The 25485-nt window shown below is 52.5% G+C and overlaps 11 protein-coding genes across 11 annotated transcripts; 5 read left to right on the forward strand and 6 right to left on the reverse strand.

Moving 5' to 3' along the window:
- Positions 1-1016: 1016 nt before the first annotated feature.
- On the forward strand, positions 1017-3549 carry SETTUDRAFT_42738 (uncharacterized protein; the record flags this gene model as incomplete). Its single annotated transcript, XM_008029959.1, has 2 exons — positions 1017-2868; positions 3458-3549. The coding sequence occupies 2 exons, from the start codon at positions 1017-1019 to the stop codon at positions 3547-3549; spliced, it is 1944 nt and encodes a 647-aa protein (XP_008028150.1).
- Positions 3550-5028: 1479 nt separating this feature from the next.
- Positions 5029-6706, reverse strand: SETTUDRAFT_42739 (glycoside hydrolase family 27 protein; the record flags this gene model as incomplete). The annotated part of the gene is made up of 4 exons (XM_008029960.1): positions 5029-5964; positions 6026-6237; positions 6285-6561; positions 6608-6706. The coding sequence occupies 4 exons, from the start codon at positions 6704-6706 to the stop codon at positions 5029-5031; spliced, it is 1524 nt and encodes a 507-aa protein (XP_008028151.1).
- Positions 6707-7018: 312 nt separating this feature from the next.
- SETTUDRAFT_21334 (uncharacterized protein) lies at positions 7019-8679 on the reverse strand (the record flags this gene model as incomplete). The annotated part of the gene is made up of 2 exons (XM_008029813.1): positions 7019-8594; positions 8648-8679. The coding sequence occupies 2 exons, from the start codon at positions 8677-8679 to the stop codon at positions 7019-7021; spliced, it is 1608 nt and encodes a 535-aa protein (XP_008028004.1).
- Positions 8680-9256: 577 nt separating this feature from the next.
- On the forward strand, positions 9257-11054 carry SETTUDRAFT_172561 (uncharacterized protein; the record flags this gene model as incomplete). Its single annotated transcript, XM_008030237.1, has 4 exons — positions 9257-9577; positions 9636-9867; positions 9916-10613; positions 10664-11054. 4 exons carry the CDS (start codon positions 9257-9259, stop codon positions 11048-11050), a joined length of 1638 nt encoding a protein of 545 aa, XP_008028428.1. The 3' UTR covers positions 11051-11054.
- Positions 11055-11127: 73 nt separating this feature from the next.
- SETTUDRAFT_155321 (uncharacterized protein) lies at positions 11128-12635 on the reverse strand (the record flags this gene model as incomplete). Its single annotated transcript, XM_008030238.1, has 2 exons — positions 11128-12503; positions 12578-12635. 2 exons carry the CDS (start codon positions 12633-12635, stop codon positions 11128-11130), a joined length of 1434 nt encoding a protein of 477 aa, XP_008028429.1.
- Positions 12636-15010: 2375 nt separating this feature from the next.
- On the forward strand, positions 15011-18501 carry SETTUDRAFT_180124 (uncharacterized protein; the record flags this gene model as incomplete). The annotated part of the gene is made up of 7 exons (XM_008030239.1): positions 15011-15273; positions 15297-15498; positions 15554-15636; positions 15710-15832; positions 16055-16166; positions 16197-16774; positions 17048-18501. The coding sequence occupies 7 exons, from the start codon at positions 15011-15013 to the stop codon at positions 18462-18464; spliced, it is 2778 nt and encodes a 925-aa protein (XP_008028430.1). The 3' UTR covers positions 18465-18501.
- A 361-nt stretch (positions 18502-18862) lies between these two features.
- On the forward strand, positions 18863-19430 carry SETTUDRAFT_172564 (uncharacterized protein; the record flags this gene model as incomplete). Its single annotated transcript, XM_008030240.1, has 4 exons — positions 18863-19009; positions 19060-19312; positions 19333-19349; positions 19382-19430. Exons 1-4 carry the CDS (start codon positions 18939-18941, stop codon positions 19428-19430), a joined length of 390 nt encoding a protein of 129 aa, XP_008028431.1. The 5' UTR covers positions 18863-18938.
- A 58-nt stretch (positions 19431-19488) lies between these two features.
- On the reverse strand, positions 19489-20367 carry SETTUDRAFT_93384 (uncharacterized protein; the record flags this gene model as incomplete). The annotated part of the gene is made up of 1 exon (XM_008030241.1): positions 19489-20367. One exon carries the CDS (start codon positions 20365-20367, stop codon positions 19489-19491), a length of 879 nt encoding a protein of 292 aa, XP_008028432.1.
- A 1480-nt stretch (positions 20368-21847) lies between these two features.
- SETTUDRAFT_93425 (uncharacterized protein) lies at positions 21848-22706 on the reverse strand (the record flags this gene model as incomplete). Its single annotated transcript, XM_008030242.1, has 2 exons — positions 21848-22351; positions 22419-22706. The coding sequence occupies 2 exons, from the start codon at positions 22704-22706 to the stop codon at positions 21848-21850; spliced, it is 792 nt and encodes a 263-aa protein (XP_008028433.1).
- A 466-nt stretch (positions 22707-23172) lies between these two features.
- Positions 23173-24081, reverse strand: SETTUDRAFT_33016 (uncharacterized protein; the record flags this gene model as incomplete). Its single annotated transcript, XM_008029907.1, has 2 exons — positions 23173-23958; positions 24013-24081. The coding sequence occupies 2 exons, from the start codon at positions 24079-24081 to the stop codon at positions 23173-23175; spliced, it is 855 nt and encodes a 284-aa protein (XP_008028098.1).
- A 403-nt stretch (positions 24082-24484) lies between these two features.
- Positions 24485-25332, forward strand: SETTUDRAFT_172567 (uncharacterized protein; the record flags this gene model as incomplete). The annotated part of the gene is made up of 3 exons (XM_008030243.1): positions 24485-24875; positions 24948-24998; positions 25050-25332. The coding sequence occupies 3 exons, from the start codon at positions 24488-24490 to the stop codon at positions 25085-25087; spliced, it is 477 nt and encodes a 158-aa protein (XP_008028434.1). The 3' UTR covers positions 25088-25332.
- Between the last annotated feature and the right edge of the window lie 153 nt (positions 25333-25485).

Here is a 25485-nt window from a genome sequence, read left to right on the forward strand (position 1 = left end):
AGCTGTACCTTTAACAGTCAGGTATGAGTACTAGGCGCAAAACTGCCGGGCACGGCAACACAACCACGAGTCAAGGGCTCGCTATGCCTGCAACCATGGAGAGGATTGGTGTCGATCGCTTGACCTAACAGCTAGTATATTGCCCAAGACGCGGCATTGTCAACACGCCACTGCCACTCGACTGTCAGAGTTGTAGTATCACTGGCGCGGAGGTTTAATACCACTTGGGGAGGACGGGAGCGGGGGGTGATAGTCGGCGAATCAGTGAGCAAAGGAGATGCGAAAGAGGCGGTCTTTTTTGGCTGAGTTCGTCGATCCTGACTCTATGCAGTCTGGCTAGTTGCGCACCACCACACGCTATGCCATCAACGCAATGCGACACGCCCCACATGGTGGGAAAATACACACAGCGCCCCAGTCTTAGCATGGTACCTGAATTGCACGTGGCCTTAGGCCTCTGCCGCTTCCCGCCTCTGTCCATGTAAACTTTGTCTAAGGGGCTGGCGGAGGAGCACGACGACAGTCTCCACGGAGAAGGAGCTTGTGAGAAACATGCCGTGTGCCACGTCCTTGCATGCAATATCGTTGCTGCAGGTTTGGATAGGTTGCTCGCTGATGATCAATACGAGCCCATGTCGTGAATCCCGGTTACCTCAGCTGTCAACGCTTCGAAGAGAGCAAGATCAGCAGTCGCATCCAGCCTGATGGCATTAGCCCATGCTCTGCCAAGGGCGGCACATTGAGCGCTCGCCTCCTATGTACATTGAGTCAGGGAGCGAGATGAACAAAATGCCCGCCCTTTTGATTCTCGCCTTGCCGCGTAACGGTCCGCAGCTCGCCAACTCCCGGAAGCACCAGGGTAAAGGCAAGTGATGATAGCGGACGATGAGACAAGAAACTTTCTAACGAGCATCCAGATCTGCACCCGCGCGATCGTTGACGATCTTGCGCCAATAATTGCCCATTCGGTCTTATACTGAGACCCTGAAGCAAGTTGCGCAATAAAGTTTCTAAACATGGCATCTGTAGCTCTATGGCTCACGGCTTTTGCCGCAGTAACAGCGGCTTCTCCTCTGTCAGCGAGAGACAAGTCCACCATCTTCAACGCAGAAGTTGACCTTCAGCGTGTCTCTCCTGCAGTCAAATCGCTCTTCCTCCCTGGCTCTTCTGGCATTGCTTCACCGAAAAACTCGACTTCGAGATGCAAGGTTTACCCCGGAGACCCTGAGTGGCCCTCTGACGAGGCCTGGTCTGAATTGAACAAGCTCACTGGCGGCCACGTTCTCAGTGCACCTACTCCCCGAGCTGCAGTATGCTATCCTGGCGACGATTACAACGCCACACAATGCTCGGAATATACTGTTGCAGAATGGCAGAAGTCGTACCTCCACATGGTTGATCCCATCGAAATGATGTCGCCAGTAGCCCAAGGCATGACCTGTACTCCTCCAGTCCTTTTCGATTCTCACGGCTGCACTCGTGGGGGCTTCCCCATGTACGTCGTCAACGCGACCGAACCGAAGCATGTTCAGCTTGCTGTGAACTTTGCGAGGAACACGGGTGTTCGTCTCATCGTCAAGAATACTGGCCATGACTTCCTCGGAAAGAGTGGCGGCAAAGACGCCCTCAGCATCTGGACACACAACATGAAGAATATCGAATACATTGAGGAGTATGTTGATGCGAAGCTCAACTACTCTGGCCCTGCTTTCAAGAGCGGTTCGGGTGTCCAGGCCTTTGAGATCTACAAGGCTGCTTCCGAGAAGGGCAGGGTCGTGGTGGGTGGAGAAGGCGAGACAGTCGGAGTAATGGGAGGCTACATCCAAGGAGGAGGACACTCGCCTCTAACTCCACTCTATGGCACCGCCGCTGACAGTGTTCTCTCCATGGAGGTCGTCAGGGCTGATGGCGAGTTTGTCGTGGCCAACTCTACATCCAACACTGACCTCTTCTGGGCCCTCCGCGGTGGAGGTGGCAGCACATTTGGTGTCGTCACCTCTGTCACCGTGAAAGCGCATCCCGACCTTGAAGTCACAGCATCGCGCTTTGGCTTCAACTCCAAAGACACTGGCACAGAGAAATTCTGGGCAGCCATCCGCGCCTACGTTGACTCCTGGATCGCCAATGCCGATGCAAGCACCTACACTTATTGGACCTTGATCCCCTCCAACGGCACCTTTTCATTTGCCTTCTCTCCCTTTTTCGCTCCCGGCAAGTCCAAGGCCGAAGCCACTGCTCTCCTCCAGCCGTGGTTCAACAAGCTCGACGACCTCGACATCAAGTACGACCCCAACATTACGCACTTTGACAATTTCTACTCCGCCTGGCGTTCTTCCTTTCCCCTCGAGGCGGTTCAGAAGCCCAACGTCGCAACCGCATCGCGCCTCTTCCCCCGCGCCAACTTCGAAACAGCGGAAAAGCGGCAACAAGTCTACGAACACATCCGCCGCTCGAGCGAGAACAACCGTGTGCAAGTCCACTTCAACATGCAAGCCAAGGACCCATACAACACGGACAGCGCCGTTAATTCGCATTGGCGCCCTCTAGTCTCATTCAGTATGCAGTCTGTGCGCTGGCCTCTGAACAGTACTGCCGAGGAGATTTTGAAAATCAGAAAGGACTTTCAGGCGGGCGACATGCAGACTTGGAGGGACATTAGCCCTGGCGCGGGATCCTACCTTGCGGAAGCTGACCGCCTCGAGCCCAACTTTGGTGATGCCTTCTTCGGTGACAAGTACCCTCGTCTGCTGGAACTGAAGAAGAAGCTCGATCCCCAGGATGTCTTTTTTGCTACCACTGGCGTGGGCAGCGAGAGATGGAGGGTTGAGAGCGTCGATGGACTGCCAAATGAGAACGGCAAGTTGTGTCGTATGGAGTAGAGTCGTCGGTGAACTGTCATGCCAGTCCAAGCATGGATTCTTGTATCTTCTTGTCTATAGCTACCGTGTTGTACATACATGCTGGTATTCATACATACTTGTCTCTCTGAGACCAACAATCACACATTCGTTAAATTACGCAGACATGGTGTCAGGAACGGTTTTCCATTTTTCGATATTTGTTTTACGAGTGATTTCGACGTGCTTACGCAGCAGCGGGCTTTTATAACGCAGTAGAGTACACAACGTAGAATAGCGGTGAGGTACCACGCCCTTTACCTTTAACACAATCAGTACGCAGTAATATAACACAATTGATGCATTCTTCGTTATAACTATGGACTTCCGCATAACATTCAATATTTTTCATGCAACACCTGCTAGACTCACGTACTCAATGTGTTGAACAAACCCTTACTACACGGCTGTCTCAGCCCTCTCCTTAAGCTCCACCGCATACCCTTCTTGTTGTTCCTCACAATACGAACAGCCAAGGTGTACCTCCACCCCCCCTTCCCCACCCACCCCACCTCCCAAGTGACCAACCCCCCCTCCATGCTAATCACATTGAGTCCTAGCCGGCGGCCTCACGCACGTGTTGGTTCTGCACCTCGGCAACTCAGCCAGCCACCCGCCCCGCCTCTCGAAACACACAGATACCCACACATGAAGCACGCAATCCCACCCTTTTGTGGGCTTCAATCGTAGTAATTTAACTCGACCGATAAGAGATCACATGGCGACAAGATGCGTGGGCCAAGCGCATCACTTGCATATTCAGCTGCGGCTCCAACTCCACTGTATTTACGTTCTAGACGCCGTTTTCTTCTTGCATCTACGTTGGAATCCTACGGACCCCGTTGATAAAACTTGCTATGGCTTTGCCCTCATGAGGTATAGCTCCTTGGCGGAGGATTTGTACTTTGGTCATTGTATCAAACTTGTTTTGACATCCACTTTGTTGTCGCCTGTTTTGCGTCGTGTGTTGCGCGGCGACAACAGCAGAAGCGTGCTGTCATTTCACTTTATCCACTTCTATGAACAATCTCAGCATGCTAATGCAACGGATTTAATTTGTTTTTATGAGTGTTGTCGACGTGGTAATGCAGCGATCTTATACCGCAGTAAGATAGACAATAGAAAGCAGCAGTGAAGGCCATACGCTGTACCTTGTACACAATAAGCAGGCAGTTTTCGACACAACAAACCTTTACAGAGAGCAACAGCCATTGGTAAACACGAGAACCCATTCAAAAGATGGACTTGCCTTAGTAATTTGAGGCAGTGACCTACCCTCATACCATTATTTCACATCCATCTATCTCACATAACCACAATGCTGATCGCAGCACAACAGAAAAACAGGCAACAGGCTTTGACTCACGATGCGTAGGCATGCAGAGTGCTGAAAGAGCTGCGAGAAATAAAGCGTGTATCTCTACCATGGGCCGGTTGATGTCTATTTCTCTGTCTGCGATAACTATCTGATATATGTATCTAAACAGAGAACCATCATATGAGCCATATTACATAGCACAATATCCATATCACCGTTTCATTGCGGAACCTGGGTAAGTGGGAAACAAATAATACATACGTGTATTGAGCTGTTTTGGTACAGAATTACATGTATTCTAACAAGAACTGACCTGAAATTTGAGAGTGAGACATACAAAAATGTACAGTTGTAAAGATACCAATAGGCGATTTGATAAGGCACATGGCTGCAGCGCTGGAGCTAGAAGTTACTTCAACGCTTACGCACTGGGGTTTCTTCTTGCATTGCCATGTGCTGGGGTTGGGCGGAGAGCAGATACGTCAGGATTGTCGGGCATATGCTGAACTCGGAGTCAGGACCAAGACAAGCTTTTTTTCAAAAAGATAGAAAAAAAACTGTCTCAATCAGCGTAGCGTGTATCTTCTGTTCTGCACCACAAGCTAACCTATCTCTCCTCACTTAGCATCACGCGTAAGCATCGGACTCGATATCACTATACTTGACGTGATAAGCACAAACGAGTGGGGAGATTTATGCAGTAGTGGCTAAGCATTCTATTACTTTTTATTTCACAAAGTCCATAGCTAAACTTTGCATATTCTAGGTATTCATATCATGTTGATGCGGAAATACGTCGCCGTCGTTACTTGTTTACAATTCATCCTTCTCGTTAACGTCGTCTCTTGCAATGCTCTTGGCCTCAAAGTTATCCCCCTCCTTTGCAACCCGTCTCAGGCGGAAGACGCGCGCAGCGTGACTCTTGACGTTGGCTTTGAGCACACCGCCAGCTTTGACGACGCCAATCTTTTCGCCAAAGAGACGCGGGTCTTCCTGAGCAAGACCAGTGGCATAGGGCGTTTCGGTAGCATTGTACCAATTGGCTTTTGTCAGTACGGATTGTTTTGCCGCCGTTGTCTTTGCTGAAAGTATCTCTTGTGCAGTCGCTTCAGACATGCGATGCGCCCAGAGATCGTGGATGTTCCAGTCGTACTTGACGTGCGGTGCTGATCCGCCCGGTCCATAGGGAATGAAGATTTCGGCGAGTGGGACACTCATTTCCATGTCCTTTCCACCGGCATTCAGAAGGATTACAACTTCGTCGCCGTTGTGAAGATGACCTGCCCATACGTGCGTCTCACCAACACCCCACTCGTCTTTTGCGACGCCCTCTGTGTCCCGACGCACACGCGTAACGCTTCTTCCGTGAGGATCCTGGCTCAGTGCAATAATGGCGGGGTTGTTGATAATAGTAAATGCAGAAGCTGGCATGTCGCGCAAGTCATTGCCTAGGAACAATGGAGACTTGAGTGCCGCCCAAAGCGCAAAGTGGGCCTTGTACTCTTCGTCCGTCATTCCTCCCTGTCCGACTTCGAGCATGTCGAGATCGCTCCAGCCACCAGGAATACTGCGGTCGGCAAATGGCGCCACTTTGTTGAGGATAAAGAGCACAGAACAGTGTGTACCAGGTGCTACGCAATTTACGTCGCCTGGTGCCACGGTATTACAGCCACAGAGGTCATCTGGGCGGGTGAATGAATCATAGATGTCACCCGTCATGCGCCAAGAGTTCGAAATGGACATTCCCCACTATTGTACGTATTAGCCAGCGACCACGCGACTGTTTGGTATGCAGGAATAAATGCCTTACTGTGTGAACAAGGTCCTCGCCCCAGTTGCAAAGGTTGAGTAGAATGTTTTTCCCCGTTGCTTTTAGCGCATCTGACATGGTCTTGAAACGATTGAATGATATGGATGGCGTGCCAACTCGACCCATATGGTAGCAACTATCATACTTCAACATATCAACTCCCCATCCAGCGAAGCTCTTTGCGTCGTCAACTTCGTGATCAAGAGACCCCGCTACTTGATATTAGCTTGTTTATTAGGATGAACAATCAAGATCTTACCGTATCTAGCGCAGGTCATTTCACCTGCACTGCTGTACATTCCAAACCTGAGGTTCTGGGAGTGCAGGTGGTCGGAAATCGAGTTTAATCCGTTGGGAAATTTATCCAATGCTGGTTGGAGTTTTCCATTCTTGTCTCGGCCTTTAGGGTCTTGCCAGCAGTCATCTAGGACGACGTAGTTGTATCCCAGGTCTCGCAGACCCAAGTCGACAATCTGTGCCGAGGTCGTGAGAAGCAGGTTCTCGGAGACGTCGCAACCAAACGCGTTCCAGTTGTTCTTCCGAAATCAGCTAGCGAATAGATGTTGGAGATGAAGAAATTACCCAGCCCATTGGCGGTGTGATGGCAAGGCCATTGTTGATGGCATTTGCGACATTGAACAATGCCGTTACGGTAATGATGCTGCTATGTGGTGGTGGCATGTTGATGAACTGACGTGGTTTCTTTAATGAAACACACCAAGTCTGTACTTTGAGCAGACTTAAATGTCTCTACTTGCCCTGGTTGAATGTAAAATAGATGGATGGGTCTCTGTACTAGATCCCTGAAGTTGAGTTTCGGTTGTGGGGTTCTCCACACGTGGAAAACTGGGCGACTTTTCCGCCGCTACAGTAGTGTTGAGCAAGGATGCGTTTCCCAACTACTCGTGTCGCCTTAAAGCCGATGGTTGACACCGCTCAAATCCACGTGAGAATCACACTAGAATGCATCATGTGTTCCAATCTTCTATGTTACTATAGGGATAGACCCGAATAGCATGAAAGCGGCGACTGCTTACTTAATGCCAGCAGCGCCTCGTATTCAGGGTCGTGGTCTCTCGGTTCAAGCTCCATGTGGGGGGCGAATTGGACCAAGAAGCGCAGCAACCATCGATCTAATACAAAGCTAGTCTCTTTGCTTCGAAGACAGGTTTGATGGAACGCTCGGAGACGACTCATAGCGCCATCTACACTGGGCCAATATGTGCGCAACCGCAACAAAATTTCAAAGTTCCGCTCCAGTCTAGCTTTCGAAATCCGTATCTGTCCTTCGTCGCCGGAAAAAAGGAGCGTGTGAATCTGAACAGTAGATGCGATGACGAGAACGTGCGAGACTGCTGGATACATGACTTCATTACCAGGTGTTGAATGGGAGCGATAAACGAGCGAGCAGAGCCGTGCAGCATGCTGCTTGCAAGTGTCGGCGTATCGCCCAGCCTCGACGGGTGATTCAATCGACGATGACAGAAATTGGTAGTTTAGGAGCTGGCCAAAGTGGTAGTATCCTAGATATACAGCTGCAAACATGCGGCCATGGCCCCGCGATGCAAAGTAGTTGAAGTTTTCTGGTGTGTCGCGCATATGCGGCGGCAAGTCTTGGAGCCAGACGTCCAAGTCGCGTGACAGCTCGCGCATGCCTTTTTCTAGAGGCAGGCCTTCAAGGTGTTCTGATACACATGTGTTGTTAAAGTCGATGATCCTGGCCAGGATTCTATTGAGCTTCACCATCTCAGCCAGCAGTGGAGAAGACATGGAGGATGATGCCTGTTCAACGAAACCATACTCTGAATCCGTGCCCATGGAACCGAAAGGGACTTCGTCAACTGGGAGAGGTACGGCACTATGAAATGGCATGATGCGCGGCAATCGGACTGCGGTTGATGACCAAACATCAATCATGCAGATGGTCCACCATATCCTGATATTCAATTCACGCTCCACCAGGCTCGCTACGGGACGGTTTGGTAAGTCAAGGGCAAGGCACATGCGTCCAGCCATGCTGTAAAAGATGTTCTCGACATCGGTCTGGCCACTGGCGGCAGCGTATGCGCCTAATAGAATGCACACTTGGACCGTGGTGGGGTGCACATGACGGATGTTCAGCAGTTCCTCGCTTCGTACCCGGTAAGGTTCACCCCGTTCCCCCGGGTCAGTCGCATCGAATGCTTGGCTAGTGGAGAACCTTGCAGACAGGGCGAAGATGGCAAAGAGTACAATGGCCGGCACTCGGTCGTTCATGACATGGTCGACGAAAGACGCCCGGTGGTACATGGAATGGAACTGGTCGTGAATGTAGTCGAAATATAAGTCGACCAGTTCGCGCCTGAGTGGAATGGGCGGCAGCTCTTGAGCACTGGAACTCGATGATGAGACAGCCTGGCTGGGAGCAGGTTGTGGGGATGTCTTGGTTGATTCGAGTCTAGCTTTCCGCCGTGCATAATACCCGCCTTCTGGTGGACCTTGGAGGCATTTTAGGCCATGTAACGAGCAATACTCGCAGGCGGCACCCTCTTGGTGTGCGTGTAGGTAGATGCATTTGCGACGACGCGCTCTTGGGCCCAGTCAGGATGTGCGTGCCATGCTCGCCGCGGGTGGAAGGCTTACCGGCAGACTGTACAGGCAGAGGGCTTGCGCATGGCAGCTTAGAAGCATCCGGGGCATGTTGGGCGGGAAAGTGGCGGAAAAGCTGATGGAGGTGAAGAAGACGGCGGCGGGGCATGACTCGCGCCAACCACGGAGGGAATACGCTTTTCCTGAACAGGAAATGGGTCCGCCTGCCGCACGAGCCTCGGCTCCGCTAGCGGCGGAATATGGGCGGAAAAGGCTCGTCTTCTCTGGCGGCCGACTGGGCAAACCTCCCCCATCCTCGCCATTGGACAAGATGCACACTGGAGCGCTCCATCCTGTCCCCATGGGCACCGTCTATCACCGTCTATCACCGTCTCCGCCATGTGCTTCCCCGCAAATCGATCAGGCCTTGCCCTTTCCCGGCTACCACCAAGCATCTCGGCTACCCAGGTCCTCGGGCTAGCCCTTCACTCGTGGTATGACACTTGCCTGTTTTTCGGATGCATTACACCTGAAGCCACACCGTCGGTCGGTCTATATATGCCTCGGCCCCATGTGTGTCTTGTCTCTGCAGTCTCTGCTCCCAATCTTCAACTCCCACATCCACACCCTGTGTACTTGACACGGTCTGGAGTCTAGTTCGACATGGCTTCGAAAGACAAGGCCGAAGCCCAAGTGGCCGAGCATGTCACTTCGCATGGGCCCGCCACCGTCGACGATACCGACGCGGCCATCAACAATGAGCACAACATGACTGTCCGACAATCCCTGCGGTTCTGGTGGAAGGCAATCATCTTCTCTTTCATCATTTCGCTGTGTGTCGTCATGGAGGGATACGATACCAGTCTCATGAACAAGTTTTTCGCCTTCCAGCCTTTCTGCGACAGGTTCGGTGACCAAGTCGACGCTCAAGGCACCAGGATTGTCTCGTCGCGTTGGCAGACTATCATTCTCAATGGAACACAGGTACGCATCGCACTGGATTGTCGGTACCACCAGCGTCATGGCTGACATGACCATATAGGTCGGATGCATTCTCGGACTCATCCTTAACGGTTACGTTACTGAATGGATTGGATACAAGAAGACTATGATTGGCAGCATGCTCTTTATGACTGGTGCCGTTTTCATCCCATTCTTCTCCACGGGCCTAGAGATGTTTCTCGTGGGTGGTATTATCCAAGGTCTCCCCTGGGGTATTTTCCAGACACTGGCAATTTCGTATGCTGCTGATCTGTGCCCGACTCATCTGAGAGGTACGTGTAGTGAATCCAAAGACGCATCATGTTGCTGACTGATACCAGGATACATGACATCCTGGATCAACATGTGCTGGGTCATTGGCGGTCTTTTATCCACTGGTATTCTCAGCGGACTTATGAAGAACCAAACCCAGTGGGGCTACCGCATTCCTTTTGCGCTCCAGTGGATCTGGCCCATTCCAATCCTAACTGCTACCCTCCTCGCACCGGAATCTCCATGGTGGCTCGTCAGACAAGGCCGCATCGACGAGGCCAAAGACGCCATCCGTAAGATTACGACCCCCATCGAAGGCGTCTGCTTTGACTTGGATGCACACGTTGAAATGATGGTCGTTACAAATCAGTACGAAAAGCAGGTCAGCGCGGGTACTAACTACTGGCACCTATTCCGAGGAAGTGACCTACATCGGACGGAGGTATCTTCTATGGCGTTTATTACTCAAGCTCTGTGTGGCGTTCCTTTCATGGGGTTCGGGACACAGTGGATGCGTAGCGTCGGCCTCAGTCAGAACGATGCGTTCCATCTTACCGTTGGGCAGGATTGCTTAGGCCTTGTTGGGTGCTTCATTGCTTGGTGGATCATGACGAGGTTTGGACGACGACCCATGTACCTTGTTGGTCTTACTTCCATCTTCCTTATTCTCATGATTGTGGGGTTCATTGGCCTTACACCACCGTCAAACAAGAGTGCTGGTCTTGCAGGAGGTATTATGATTATCCTTATGATTTTTTGTTTCCAGGTATGTCATCCTCAGTATCCCCGTTTTCGTCTCATGTCTAACGAAACCAGCTTTCACTCGGACCCATTTGCTATTCACTCGCGGCCGAAATCCCGTCGTCCCGTCTCCGAGTCAAGACGGTTGCCCTCTCTCGTGCATCGTACAACTCGATCGTTTTCGTCACCAACACCATCATGCCCAAGATGGTCGGCAAGAACGACTGGAACTGGGGTGCCAAGGGCGGCTTTTTCTGGGCCGGCATCGCAGTGCTCTTCATCATCTGGGGTTACTTCCGCCTTCCCGAGCCAAAGGGCTTCACATACTCTGAGCTCGATCTCATGTTTGAGCACAAGGTCTCGGCACGCAAGTTCACGCGCGAAGCAGCTGATGCGCTGAAGCCTGTGCTTAGGGACACGGCGGCGCAGTACGAGAAGCAAAACGATGTTGACCGATCATAGTTTCACACATAATGTAATGACGGCGTGAGCCAGTGGCAATACCGAGCTTCATCAACCTACATTCAATATACGATTTCTCAGTAGCTAAACTCTTTTATGATGCCTGTTTCGTCTGGACCCAATCGCTGCAACTTCTTGTTTCGCCATTGGTAGTAAAAGCGCAGTCCAACACATCCGACAGCAACCATGATGAGCATTGCAAAGTTTGTCCAATGGCCCGTCGGATACCCCTTTTTCTTTTCGTTTGCCTTGTAGATCCACACACCTACGATTTGGCCGGGGGCACCCCAAGAGACATTCAGGGCGATAGCTAGTCCGGCGGCAGCAGTACTGTGCATGTTGCTGCTCAGCCAGCCGAGTAGCGGTGGAATGCAAGAAAATGCACCGCTAGCCGCCACAATCAAACACCCATACCGCGCGTGGTAAGCGTCTGCAGGAAGAAGAGCCGAAGCAAGGAAGCCGATTGCGCCAATGGTGGACAAGACGGCAGAATGCAACGCTCGAGCGTTGAAATAGTCCGACGACCAAGCAGTCAGGATGGATACCACGTATGCCACCACGTACGGCGGAACCGTCATCAGCTGGGCCTGCAGATTCTCGTAGCCCAGACCCGCCGTGATGGTAGGCGTGAACAGCGACAGCGAGCTGAAAGGCGCCGAAATACCAAAGTAAATGACATAATGCACCCACAGCCTTGCGTCGAGCAGCGTCGCCTTTGCCGTCTCCCACGACAGCGACGGCGCATCCCCTTTGGACCCCTCGTGTTCCAACCGCGCAACCGCCAACTCGCGTTCGGCCGTCGACAGCCACGACGCCTGTTCAGGATAGTCTGGGAGGAAGAACCACACGGCGACGGACGAGACACACGAGGGGATGCCCTCGAGAATGAACAGCCACCGCCACGCCGCAAGGCCCTGCACCATCTTCATATGCCCAACGCCGTAGGCAATGGCGCCGCCAAACGCCCCCGCCAGCGTGGCACTCGCCAGGATGATAGCCACGCGGATGCTGCGTTCGCGCGCGCGATACCAAAAGGTGAGGTAATACACGAGGCCTGGGAACAAGCCCGCTTCAAACATGCCGAGCAGAAACCGCACCGCCGTCACCGTAGCGTAGTTCTGCGCGCCCCCCAGCCCAATCGTGCATGCGCCCCAGGCAAACATGAGGAACGCGATCCAGCGGCTGGGCTTGAGCTTCTTGAGGAAATAGTTGCTGGGGACTTCAAACACGGCGTACGCGACGAGGAACACCATGAGCGCGGTGGTGAAGTCGTAGTTGCTCATGTGTGTTTGCTGCAGCAGCGATTGGCCCTCATTTGCGTTGAGCGTCTTCGCATTCCCGATGTTGGACCGGTCCAGGAAACACAGCAGGTAGATGCCTGCGGAGAGGGGGATGATGCGCAGGTCTTGCTTGAGGATTAGGGCACGCTCGGCAGGCGAATCTGGGTCTTCGACTGTGGAAATGGCTTGCGTGTCCTACTCCGTCGTTGGTGTTAGACATTCGCGATTCATCAGCTGGGGGCCAAACATGCCGTGTATTTATCGGTGACATTGCCATCTTTCTCGACATCCCTTGCCGAAGCCATGGTGCCCAGCTGCCCTCTGTTATTTTTTTTTCTTTCCTCGAGAAGGGGGAGACGCCGGTCTAAAGTATCCTGCAGCCCAGATCGTGCCAGCAAAGTCGAAAGCAAAAGGAAAAACTATATTCAAACAAGGTTACAACAGCGTACTATATTTTACACACCTAAGCACCACCAAGCAAAATGCTTAGTAGCCACCCCGCTTACCTGCATCCAGGCATCTGTGCGCGTACAGTAGATTGGTTGTTGGGGCCCAGCACAATTGACGCTACACGGGTGCTGATGAGCAGTCTGGATTGCACTTTGCAGTCTAGCGCTCAAGTCAGCGATGTGACATGATTAGTTGAGATCCCCTCCCCGCATTCCATCGCCCTACAGGGACAACTGTGAACTCGTCCGTTTTTTTTTGTTTCTCCACATTGTGTTGAGGGAGGGGCGCGCTGCATGTGCATGTGCATGTGCGGGTTACGAGGGATGTTAGGCGGTGGTTGCATCCAAGAGTCAGAATTCTCGGGAAAATACCCCCGGGCAGGGGTATGATGACTCGTGTGTGCGTGGTGGGAATTGGCATGATAGGCCCTGGGTTGGTTGCGATGCGAGAGGAATATGTATGGCTGGATTAATCTGGCTATTTACGCGTGTGGAGAACAGGCGATGCTGGAGGTAGATTTGTGCCCGAGGAAGTTGGGATGGAAGGGGTATAATCGCTTCAATCAGCGTTCTTGGTAACGCAGGTATGGTTTGGATGTGCCTATGACTCTTCTCAGGTTGTTCGGCTCCATCAAATGCCTGGCTGGTGATGTGAATACAAGTATCATTCTGTGCGGTAACGCTGTATCTTCATAGTGGTTGGGTATGGCGCGGGAATTGTAAATCTTGACGCCGATAGCATAGTTAGTACCTAGATGGCGCTCTGTACTATTAGAATCAACAGCTGTTTGGTAGTCTAAATTGGATGGTTGAGGTTCAGTACCAAACTTTGAGCTACTTGTCGTTGTAGAGAATAGCGTAACGGCTTTGGATTTGACCAAGTTATCATTCGCCACTCGTCCTTTAAGATATGGGATAACAGGACCGCTTTGATCTTACGATTCCCTTCACACTGATTGAAGTGGACATCTCCAACCAATAATACACGGACGGATTTAACAAGCTCCTGCCACCTATCGGGTTCGCAAATGAATAAGGCCACTTTTTAGGCAAAGATGTTGGCAAATGTATTCTAACTAACGTAGATTACCTTACTGCCGTCTTCCATCTTGTACTCTACTGCGCTGTTGTCGCAGCTTGGATCAGACTGATTAGACCGACTGCAAGTTGATAGGATGAGTGGGAAGCTCGCTTATTGGCTGTATCAATCGTGGTAGTAGCGTATAGTTTCATATCTTGCTATCTTGTAAAGACTACGGATCTGTTTAATTCGCTTGACCCCGATCTAACTTATCAGTCTAGCAGCTCCAACAGTTGTGAAAACGCTACGTCAGCACGTTCAAATCACACATAACAACAGCTACTTATTTCAAATGGATCCACTGGCCGTATCTTGTACCACAAGATTCGTGAGTTGTGCTCAAATATATTCCAAATATACAATGTCTTGGTGGTGCAGAAAGACTAGAAGTGGTATACCAGTAGTCTAAATGTGACCAATAAAGGTAATAGAAATAACATGTGAGCGCTAGTGGAATGAAATACATTTTCATTTTCTAGTGCATATAGGATGGTTTACCACAGCCAGAAGAATATGAGATATGTCAGCTCCTGCCGCCCACCCAGAGCGCATTGTGTATTGAGAAGCCACAGTTTTCAGATCAGGTGTATGAAGAATTGCGGCGGCTGTGCTACAACGAGGCTAGCGTCAATACTCCACAACTGTTTAGCTCCCGCAAGCATTGACGTTCCGTGTGTACGCGACAGGCAGCTCGATGCGAACATGAGACTAGAACGAATAACCAAAGCTTTGCAATGAGACTTGAGAAAACCCAACAGAGATTGATTGAGGGGCGTATCGCGGACCTGGTGCAATATCGTGACAGTCTGTGATATGCAGGCGCCGGGTGCGGAGAGCAGGCGTCACGGCCGAATCGGGCTAGCGCAGGAGCTAAGGCAAGGAACGTGACCCAACGCCATGACGTTGGCAACAGGGCCCGTGCGCTACCTCTGCTTCGCCCCAGCCTCACCATGGAATCGCGGCCGCCATCCAGACGCCATCCTTATCACGAGCAGAGCTCCACATCCCTCCCTCCACAGCTAACCCCAATCACCTTCCCCAACTTTGGGCCTCGCATCTGCAAAAAGTACCCTCGCACCTATTCCTCCCGCCAAGACACGTCTTCGCAGCTCATCCCTTGCTCCCTTGCTCCCTTGCTGCCGTCGCCGCCATGCAGCTCACTGCGCTCTTGCTTGCCGCGCTCAGCGCCGTCTCCGTCTCTGCCACGCCTTCGTGGCTGGGAGGCGACCAGATCGTGGTCAAGGAAGACTACAAGGTGCCGGGCGACAACCCGCTGTACTTCTGCGGCGACCCAGCCGACGACATTCTCACGATTGAGAAGGTTGACCTTAGCCCCAACCCGCCCAAGCCGTACGTCCTGCTTACATCCGAAGCCTTTTGGAAGCCAGCTACGTCGCCAACGGAGACTAACGCGTGTGTAGTGGCGAGAGGCTGAGCATCAAGGCCACGGGCAACTTCAAGCAGGAAGTTGACGAGGGTTTCACCATGCACCTGCAGGTCAAGTACGGCCTCATCACGCTCATCAACCAGAATGCCGATGGGTGCGACACCATCAAGAAGGGAGATCTCGACTGCCCGCTCGAGAAGGGCGAGATGAGCTTGACCAAGGACGTTGACCTGCCCAGGGAGATTCCTCCGGTGCGTCGCACAAGTCTGTCACGTAGATTGCGACATGATGCTAACAGTGCCACAGGGCCAGTACACGGTTCTCGCCGATGTCCTTACCGAGAATGGCGACAAGATTACCTGCCTCACGGCCAAGATCGCATTCCACCGGTAAATGTTTTCAAGTCTAGTTCGACACCACACCACACGACCAAAACAACGGTGTCTGATTTCAACAACGCAGGGGAGGCATGGAGGAGGAGAATGCCAAGGGCGGGGGTAAGATGAAATTCGGGCAGCCACGAGTGCAAATGTCTGGGCCTTTGGCAAGCATGGTGCAGGAGCGGTTGCGACGAAGGAATGAGTTGTGAGAATGGGATGAATTTGTTTTGGAAAATGCGCAATGCCAATCATGTGTTGGATTTTGGTGTAAGGCTTGCGTTTGTAGTCGAGAGCTGGACCATGGGTTAATGTAGATACGACGGATATGCACACGGTAATGGCACTCTGCTTTTGCAATTGATGGATATCATTTCCTAAACATGGCTACATAATCTGTGACAAATCGTGGACTGGCTAGTATGTTTAGTGCCAGGACAGCAGGAGGCGCGATACATGCTGTACATGCGGCTCGCGTGCAAGGCCGTCTACTCTCCAAACAACCTCCTCACGCGCTTCAGCACACTGTCCTTTTCAGGATTGTAAGGGTGGTCTTTGGACGGAATCTCCAGCAGCGAAGGAAAGGCTGCCGTGTACGACTCGACGCGGTGTCGTATCCTCTCAGCAATCTAGCTCTTGTCAGCCTGCTGCTGCTGCAACCCGATTCAAACATCAGACATGCGCATCAGACACCCAACAGATGCTCGCGCTGGGCCGGCCATTCGACGTACATGCTGGTTGATGAGCAGGATAGCAATATCCTTGCGCTCGGTGGTGAAGCGGTCAAAGGCAGCCTCAATGGTCGACGTTTCCGTCTTGCTGTCCACGACCAGGAAGTTCTTTTGGCTGTCGGGCGGCTGGGTAACGTGCTGCACCACTCGTCAGTCCGGTCTTCTGTCGCGACGCCTGAGAAAGCAATAGCATACGCCTACGCCCGCGAGCAGCATGCCCGTGCAAGTGTCCTGCCAACCGTTAGCTTTGCCCATGCGCACGCCCAGCTTTCGCCAGATACACACCTCATCGCCGATGACGGCCAAAAACTGCCTGTCCTTGTACTCTGCTGCCGGTGCTGCCATGGCGAAATGTGTATGGAGGGCAGCTGTCGTGAGGTCGGGGCTTGGCTGCTGGTCATGGAGCTGCCCGCCCGACGGTGAGCTGCAGGCCGTCGTCATGGCGCCTAGTCCGCGTTTGGCCAAATGTTTGGACCCTCGACTTCTTTCACTCCCTCTCCGTTTGCGCTCTGCAACACAACGCCATGTCGTGAACCGCGAAACCGACGCCCCCCGCCTTCTTTTCTACTCCCTTCTCCTCCGGCTGAAATACACAATTTTTTTTCCACCCGCCGCTCTACTAATTAATACCCATTTCTGCGCTCCACCATGCCCCGTCTCGTGCGCCGCGCGCCACTCTCCGAACGTATCAGAGCCTACCTCGATCCTTCCGACTGGCTGATTTGGATCTCCGAAGAACTCAATAGCTCCGACTGGGACGAGTTCGCCGCTTCGTATGCGCTCTATCTTGGCTTCGGCGCAAATGTTCTCTTCGTGCTCGCCCAGGCAAACAGTGGCGCGCCTGCCGCCTCAGACGATGACGGTGTCTTCAACCAAGTCGACGGCCCTGGGTGGATCAAGTGGATACTGGGCTTGGTAGTCATGGTGCTGGGCGGACTCAGTTTTGTCAACGCATGGCTGGTTTGGGGAAAGAGGAGGTACTATCGTCTGTTTGAACAAAAGGTCGACGTGGCGCCGCGCACACCCAGCGCGAAGCGCGTTCGGGTCGACTCGTCCCCTGCCTCGGCGAGCCCCATGCAGTTTGTAAGGAATCTGGTCAAGAACGATGCCGCGAGCAGGGCGCATCCGGTAGAGGGCAGAGACGTGTGGGAGGTTGCTGTCTGGGACCCAAACCCCCTGTGTCTGGAGCTGTTCTGTCTCTTCAGCCCGCTGCATGTGGTGCTCTACTGTCTCAATCTTCCTGTTGGCCCTCTGGATCCGAGCCCCAGTGTCCGAGTTACAACGACCATTTTATTCGGGGCGGTGCTGTCTCTGCAGCTTTGGTGGCTGAGGAGCTCCTTTTCCCAGCAGATCAAGGATAACGCGCTCATCAGCCGCCAAGTGCTCCATGAGTACGACAGTAAGTTTGTGCACCCATCGCTGCAGAAGCCATGTCGCGATGTCGGCGTACAGACCATTTCAAAGAACCGCACGCACGATTCAAGCGTCGGGGTCAAGGGCAGCAGTCAAGACCTAGCCAGCGAAATCGTCACCTACACGCCCCGAACCATTATCAACCGCACTTTCCGCACAAACCCCAACGCCAACTACGCCTCGCAGTACGATCCCGATCATTCAGCCTCGGCATCGGTCTCACGCGCCTCGTCCAACACGCCCTCCCTCCGCCGTCGCGACAGCAACCCCCCACAGTACGCAACCACGTCTACGGGCACCGACGCCGACATGTTCTCTCCGATTCGCTCCTCCCAGCCACCAAACCCCTTCCGCCAAGCCCCTGTCATTGCCCGAGCCAACGCCGACGCAAAATCAACCGACGGAGGCTACCTAGGCATCAACACGCATGCCGCATCTCCACTGCGCAAATCATCCAGTTCAAATTTCATCCTCAGGGATGGCGACAGGAGCGCTGCGAGGGGAAAAGATAGTCTGGGCGGCGCGTTTGAGCGCAGAGCGAGCCCCAGCAAGAGAGATGTTAGCCCCTTGAAGCGAATCAGCCTGGGGAATGCCGCAGAGAGAGAGCGCAGCGAGCGGTCGTCGCTTGGAGGGAGAAGTAGTGGTGGGGGGTTGAGTGGGCTGGGTGTTGCAAAGAGGGATACAGCGCGGTTTTGACATGTGAAATAGATATTGAATATGAATGTACAACATGTTTACAGGATACAAGTTTTTTTTATTTGCTTAGGTTTCGCGTTTAGACATAAATATCTTTCTTTGTTTTTACATGTCATTGTACAATGAGAGATTGAGGTAGCCGCTGTGGTAAGCACGGGGGATTTTCAAGCAGGTTTATTTGAGGATGAGTTTACAAGCGCCACCACGCCGCAGACTCACAGTTCTTCGCAACACCAATCAAGGAATTGCCGCTGCGGTTGAATGAAACGTGAGGGATTTTGCGTGCGGCGCTTGTTCTATTTGCGATGATCCAAATACTGGATTTGATTGTTGAAATGCCATTGCAAGTGTTGCCTGCTTTTCAAACAGTTTCCTGTCAATTGATTTTTATTGCTTTGTTTGTGCATACTCGAACCATCGCTCTACAGTCTCATTCGGGGCGAGATATTGAAAGCAAGGTGGCAGGGAGACAAGATGACTGCAAATAAGAAACGCCTATATATTGCGCTGTACCCTAGTGGAGTCGTAGGCAACGAAGAAAGAAGGTATCCCGTAAAGTCCATCTACGTCGGCCGGCATGTATTAATTCGGCTAGATATCATTGGGCATTCCTGATTGGACCGAAAGTAGAGAAGGGCAAAGAAGTCCCAGGGGCTCGTTACCACGTGAAGAACAGCCCTGTAGGTGGGTGCGTGTATGAAGAGAAGGATGTCCTGGATGTGCGATTGACAAATACGTTACTTGGGCGTATTCTCATCGCAAAGGTGGAGAACGAACAACGTCTCGTCAATATTCTTCGGAATCTTCCAGTCGTCAACGGAGACCCAAATTGGAGATGTCGTACCTGGGTCAAGACGCTTTAGATGAGATTGCAAAAGACGGAACGTGCGTGGGTACTTCTGAGTTGGACTGCTCAGGCCCAAGCCAACATACGATCTGCTTGAAGGGAAGGAAACTGTGCCGTGAGGAAGGAAGATCTGCAGTCAGATAGGTTCCGATGAACCCATGCGGTGAGGCGCCAACTTCACCATTCACCCCACCACTTGTGACGGGTCTTTTCCATGTCCAGTTCTTCGGGATATGGGTCGAGCAATGAAATAAGAATCTCCTGCCACTCGGTTCTAAGCAGGTTTCCAAGCCAAGCAGACGTGTACTCCCAATAGGGAGGGTACCATCCTGAGAACTCCCAATCAATAATCCCAACTATCTTATCCCCACTAATTAAGATATTAGATGGGTTCAAATCACAATGTGTAAAAACTGGAGCGGGCCAAGGACCGTCATGTTTAGCAATCATTGCTTTAATGTCGTCCGCGTCCTCACTGGTGACATGGCTGCCTATTTGCGTTGCCTCAAGATTCTTCCTTAGCCAACGATGGAACTCTTGGGTTGATTTGAAAGGTCCGAAGCGCGGAGTCCCGTGCGGCAGGCGGGAATCGTATAAAGAGCCACCAACGCAACTCTCTATCCCTGTTCCAGGCGGAGGCTCCAAATTTCGAAGCTCTTGTATCATATCCTTTAACTGTGCGAATATTTTCTGAAGAGATTGCTTGGATAAATGCTTCCAAACGGTTGCCAGATCTTCGCCTGTGATTCGTTCCATGACGATATACGCTTTCTTCTTGTGGAGGAAAGAGCAATAGACTTTTGGTACAGGAATTGACGTGTGTTCAGCAACATACTTCATCGTGACCGCTTCAGTTAGGTGTACTGAGCATCCCGTTTTGAGCATCATACGTCTCGAAATCGGTATGCAGGGGCCGTTTCTAGTGAAGATTTTGGCTGTAGTATGAAGTGCTAAACGTGCCAAGAAACGATGAATAAACTTGTTGTTGATCGCTAGGCTTTCGCTGCCTTCATGTTGGGTTTGATAGATTGCAGGGTCAAAGTAAGTAGGTTCCATCCCGAAAGGCGTAATGAGGGTACCAGAAAACGCTATACCGCGCTATAAACTCGCAAAGAGATATGATATAGGTGTGTATGTAGACTATATGGGTGTAACGTGCGGGGAAAAGCGAGGAAGTTTTGCCCTGATATTCGGGCGGTGCCTGGGCGGATGGTATGATAAGTCTGACGTCAGAGCCAGCTGTAGACCATGAATATCGCGCTGATCACGCGCTTTGTCGCCGTTATATCTGTCTTTTCCATCATTAGCTGCTATCTTCCTTTTACCCTGGGCTGCGCCAACATGCCGTAACTTATCTCTGATGTATTCTGACAGTTCTGCCTCCCCCGTAGTAGCGCCTTTGTCTGCAGTTCCTGGCGAACGTCGAGCACGACGCGTGCTGCTTCCTCGGTCGTCCTCTGGTTAGGGCTGGAGGTGATGTTCGTCAGAACGCTTTCATGGGCTAGGGGGACACCGTCAGGTCTCCGACGCGGCGTGGCTTGTGCCGCACGGACCACCGCGCAGCGGGAACTACTACCAGTAAGGGAACGACAGGGGATCGAGCAAAAGAAGGTTAGATGAATATTCTCCTCTTCAACCGTACCCTCTTCCACTACTGCATGCTGCGCCGCACTATAGACTCTACCATCTTTTACTCTGTGTATCACCCACAACATCTCAGCTATTCACCACCTGGGCACCAGCATGTGAACTCCTCACACACACCCTCATCTACTTAGCAGGTTCTAATGGCGTTCTTACCTAGATCAATTCCGGGACCTATTATCCGTGCAGATAAACTGGATTTTGCGTCTTTCGTGAGATAAGGTCAATCCTGTGGAGTCATCTACGTGTGTTGAGTAGAGCTATATTCCATCATGGTAAGTGGGAAGGGGTTACCATGTTTAGGGCAGTGATGTTAAGTCTGGAACTATGACAGGGGGGCTTGATACCTCTTCTTCTAGACTTTTGGCATACATCCATATACGTGCAGAGAAACAAAAAATGCCGAAGAAGGGTGGTAGGGATGTATCATTTAGGAATATTGTTAGCTATCTTACACCCTGCATGCTGCAGGATTGCAAGGGTTTGAATTTGAAAAGTCAGAGGCAATTGATAGATTGGGGTAATTTGAGTTACTTTTAGTCGAGTTTACTTTGTTTGAATGATAAGTAAGTCTGATGCTGAAGCAGGGAGTGGGTAATATCATAAAGCGTGTTTATGAAACAATTCCTTCTTTATTGTATTTTACAAGAGAATTTTTTGTAAAGGGCAAGCAGTCAGATCACTTGATGTTGCAATTCACATTCAGAGCGAGGCAAATGAGTAATTACCGCATTGATTCCATCACAAACAGCACATGATATATACAAAAAAGTATAAATATAAACCCCAGAAAAGATCCATCATTCAGTCCATCAGCCCATGGCCATGACAGTCCAAACATCATCATTGCCCTAGAAGAGGCAGTAGCTCAATCGCTTTCATCAGCGCACGCTTAAGCGTACTGCTGGATGAAAGGAAGGAGAGCAGAGACACGGGCGTAGACACCAGGGAGGTTAGGACGAGCACATCCGTAGCCCCAAGAAACGACACCGATGAAGCCCTTGGCAGAGTTGACAATGGGGCCGCCAGAGTCACCCTGGCAAGAGTCACGGCCACCAGAAGTGACACCAGCGCAGAACATGCGGGTGGAGATAGTCTCCTGGGGGTAGGAGGCCTGGCAGGTGGCGCGAGCGACGACGGGCACGCTGACCTTGAGCAGGCTAGCGGAGCCGCTGCCACCCTCACGGGTAGCACCCCATCCAGCGACGGTGCTGGTGGCGCCCGAGGCAGGGTCGGAGCCGGAGGCGGGGAGGCTGGCGAAGGCAATGTTGCCGCCGGCGGAGACGGGAGTGGACAGCTTCCAGATGGCGACGTCGTAGTCGTAGGTGGCGGCGTTGTAGTTGGGGTGGGTGTAGACGGCGGAGACGCCGACGAGGGTACCACCGGAAGTGGTGCTCTGTAGCGTGCGTTAGTTTAGCTACTTCTTTTTTCTCCGAGTGTGGAGCGCTAAAGGTGAAACTTACCAAAGAGCCAACGCGGACGCGGAGGTTGGAAGGAGAGCCAATGACATCGCGAACCGAGCAGTGGGAAGCAGTGACAATGGTGTTGCTGTTGATGAGGGTTCCACCGCAGATGTGGCGGCCGCTGACCTGGAGAGAGGCAATGAAGGGGAACTCGCCAGCAGAGGCGGCAGTTCCACCAACAATGGAGTCCTCGGGAGTGTCGTCCCAGGTGAAGTCGGGGTCCTGGGGAGTGGGAGCAGCCAGGACGAGCGCGGGAAGCGCAGCAGCGAGGATGGATTCGAAACGCATGGTGTTTGATGAGTGTGGATAGTCTAAAGACTGGTGGACTGTGTAGAAGCGATGGTAGAGAAGCGACTGAATGAGCTGGCTGATGATGGATGTGAAGAGGGCAGACTACTGGATACTTATAGCAAACCTGTCGTCTCCCAGGGCTTGCAGGACATGGCTTACAGCGTCGAGTACAAAGTCGATGTCGACCTTCCTATTGCATCGTCTACTGAATACCAAGACTGATCGACTGGGTGTATTCTTGGGCCTTCCCATTCGGGGGGTATTATTGCTTGGCAAAGTCTTAACCAGAAGTCCGCCGTGGCTGTTAGGGTGGACGGTGGATGCCAATTAGTCCGGGTCTAGTCAGTACGTTATCTCTGCATAGGCTAAGCTTTTCCCAATCAAAGGCCTGGGGCGAATGCGAAAGAGGCAGCTGATCCAACGGTTGCTCCCGAATGCCAGGGTCGCCACAGTAATCTGAGTGTTACGGTGCGATTGAAGTCTGCATGTCGCCGTCGCCGTGTCCGGAGGGCTGCTGTTGCTTTTCTGCCCCGTCCCCCCTATTGTGAGCACGCTTGCAATGTGCGCTACCAGCAACCAGCCAGCAACCAGCCAGCAGCCCGCTGCCAGCTGTCATACGGCATGCTAACGGCCGGCTGCGGTCTGCCAATGTTTGTACTTTTCCGCGGTGCATTGCAGCGGCGGAGACACTGCGCCCGACAGAGCAGGAGACAGTGGCTGTGAGTTCCTGCCAAGGCAGCCTTGCAGCCGGGCTTGAATGTGTATGGCCGGGCTTAGCAAGGCATCGCCTTGGTCTTCCGTGTTGAGAATGGGCGTCCAGGCGCTGCAGTGTTATCGCGAGGTACCACTGAGTCGCGCGGGCACGTCTGGGTGTGCCCCAGCAGGCTTTCCGGAAGCGGTGCGCAAACCGACAAAAGCACCGGCGGGACAGAGCTGGAATTTCCACATTGGTCAGGTCTGAAGCATCATGTATATTGCGCAGGCCAGTTGGCAGGGGGAGCCGGGCATGCCAGCGGGCGAATGACGCAGCGGAGACGGGCTTCAAGGCCCCAGGATCAAAAGCAAAGCCATAGGACCTGCCGCAACGGACGCGCCCGTGGGGGACGCCATCGACTGGCGCCGTGCTTGGCGTCGCTGGAGCAATACAGCGGACTGCAGCGATGCTGGAGCTGGCAGGGTTGGTGGTAGGGAGGACGGGAGTGGTTGACGCCGGGTTAGGGCCAAGAAGGGCAGGAGATTTGGCGGCCAGCTGCGAGGCATAGCATAGGGCGGACTACTGGCGCTTGGCGGTGCGCGCGTGAACCGGCGATTCGGCCCAACCGAGCAACTGATCATCGTATCGGCGCGTGTCTGCAATATGCTGCATCGCCATTGTGCGAGGAGGATGGGGAGGATGGGGAGGATGAGGAGGATGAGGACGACGGGGACGACGAGAAGGATGAGTAAGGCGGCGCCGCCCGCGCCAGCTCGACGCCGGACAGGCCGTGATAGCGTCATCGCACGGGAGCTGCCTCTTTTGCCTCTGCCACCCCCAGCATCTGAATCCTCCGGTCCGGGGAGCATAATACTGCTTCTTGGCCATCCTAGCCCGCTCGGTTATCAGCCGCATTCACGCCTTGGCCGGTTCTACATAGCGACGGACATTCCAGGTGCAGTCTTGGCACGTCACTGGGTTGCTTGTACGCAGTGTCAGGCCCGAGTAGGTACTATTCCCCCCCACCCCCACTCCACTCCAGTCCTCTGCAACCACGCCCCCCCCCAACCACGCCTCGACACGAATGCCCGCCGAAACAAACAGACGCCGCAACCTGCTTTGGGCCCTCGGGATATTCTGTCTTATCCTGGTCTCGTTCCGCGTCTACGCAGCAAAAGAAATGGACTCGCTGCCCGCCCCCTTCACCATCGAAATCGATGGCACCCCCATCGCAAAGGCCCCCGCGGATGCTGCGGACCGCACTCAGGCACACATTGGGACCGAGCCTGCTGCAGTTTTTGAGCTGAAGGACAAGCGCCTCCAGTCCGACGGCCATATCCTCGCCCGAGCTTTGTCCGAAGACCGTAGCTTTAGCCCAAAGAAGGTCATGTGGTTCAAGGCCGACACCACTGTGCCTGTCTACGATGTTGTTGCTGCTCAAGATGGCGAGGATTATTCACTCCAGTTTTCCGGTACGTTGTTATTGTTGTTGTGGTCTTGTCTGCTGGTTCATCTACTTTTTTCTCTCTTACTGACTGCCGCAGGTGCCGGCCTAATGGCATCGGATGGCCAGGTTTTTGCAGACATCATGGGCAGTGAGTTGTCTCTATTGCTACTGATTTGTCTCTTTTACTGACGTGTTCCAGCCAACCCTTCGCGTGTTGTGGTAAAGATGCAATCTTGAATCCAGCTAGTCATGATGCCTGTCGATCTGCTCAATGTATCACATGACATGGCTGTGACTACTGCAGGTACATAATTGTGCTTATGTAGATCTCCCCAATACTCGCTGTATGAATGACGTATCTTCGCTAAAAGCATCCTTGAGCCAAAATGCCCAATACATGTGCTTTTCCCATGCTCATAGTGCGCCTACGTGGACATGTATTTTCTCTTTTAGAATACATCAGCCACCACAGCAATGTGCCCTAGACCCATCGATCAGCCAAATAAAAGAACAAAGCTCTAAAACAGCGTGGGATTTGTTTTTCCCCGCATGTGACGCATACGACTGTGGTGAGCTTGCACTGGCAATACTTTTTTCGGCATATGGAATTTTCGGATCATCTTTTGCCTGAGTAT

The sequence above is a fragment of the Exserohilum turcica genome (genome assembly GCF_000359705.1).
Source record: "Exserohilum turcica Et28A unplaced genomic scaffold SETTUscaffold_4, whole genome shotgun sequence".
Classification (NCBI taxonomy): Eukaryota; Fungi; Ascomycota; class Dothideomycetes; order Pleosporales; family Pleosporaceae; genus Exserohilum; species Exserohilum turcicum.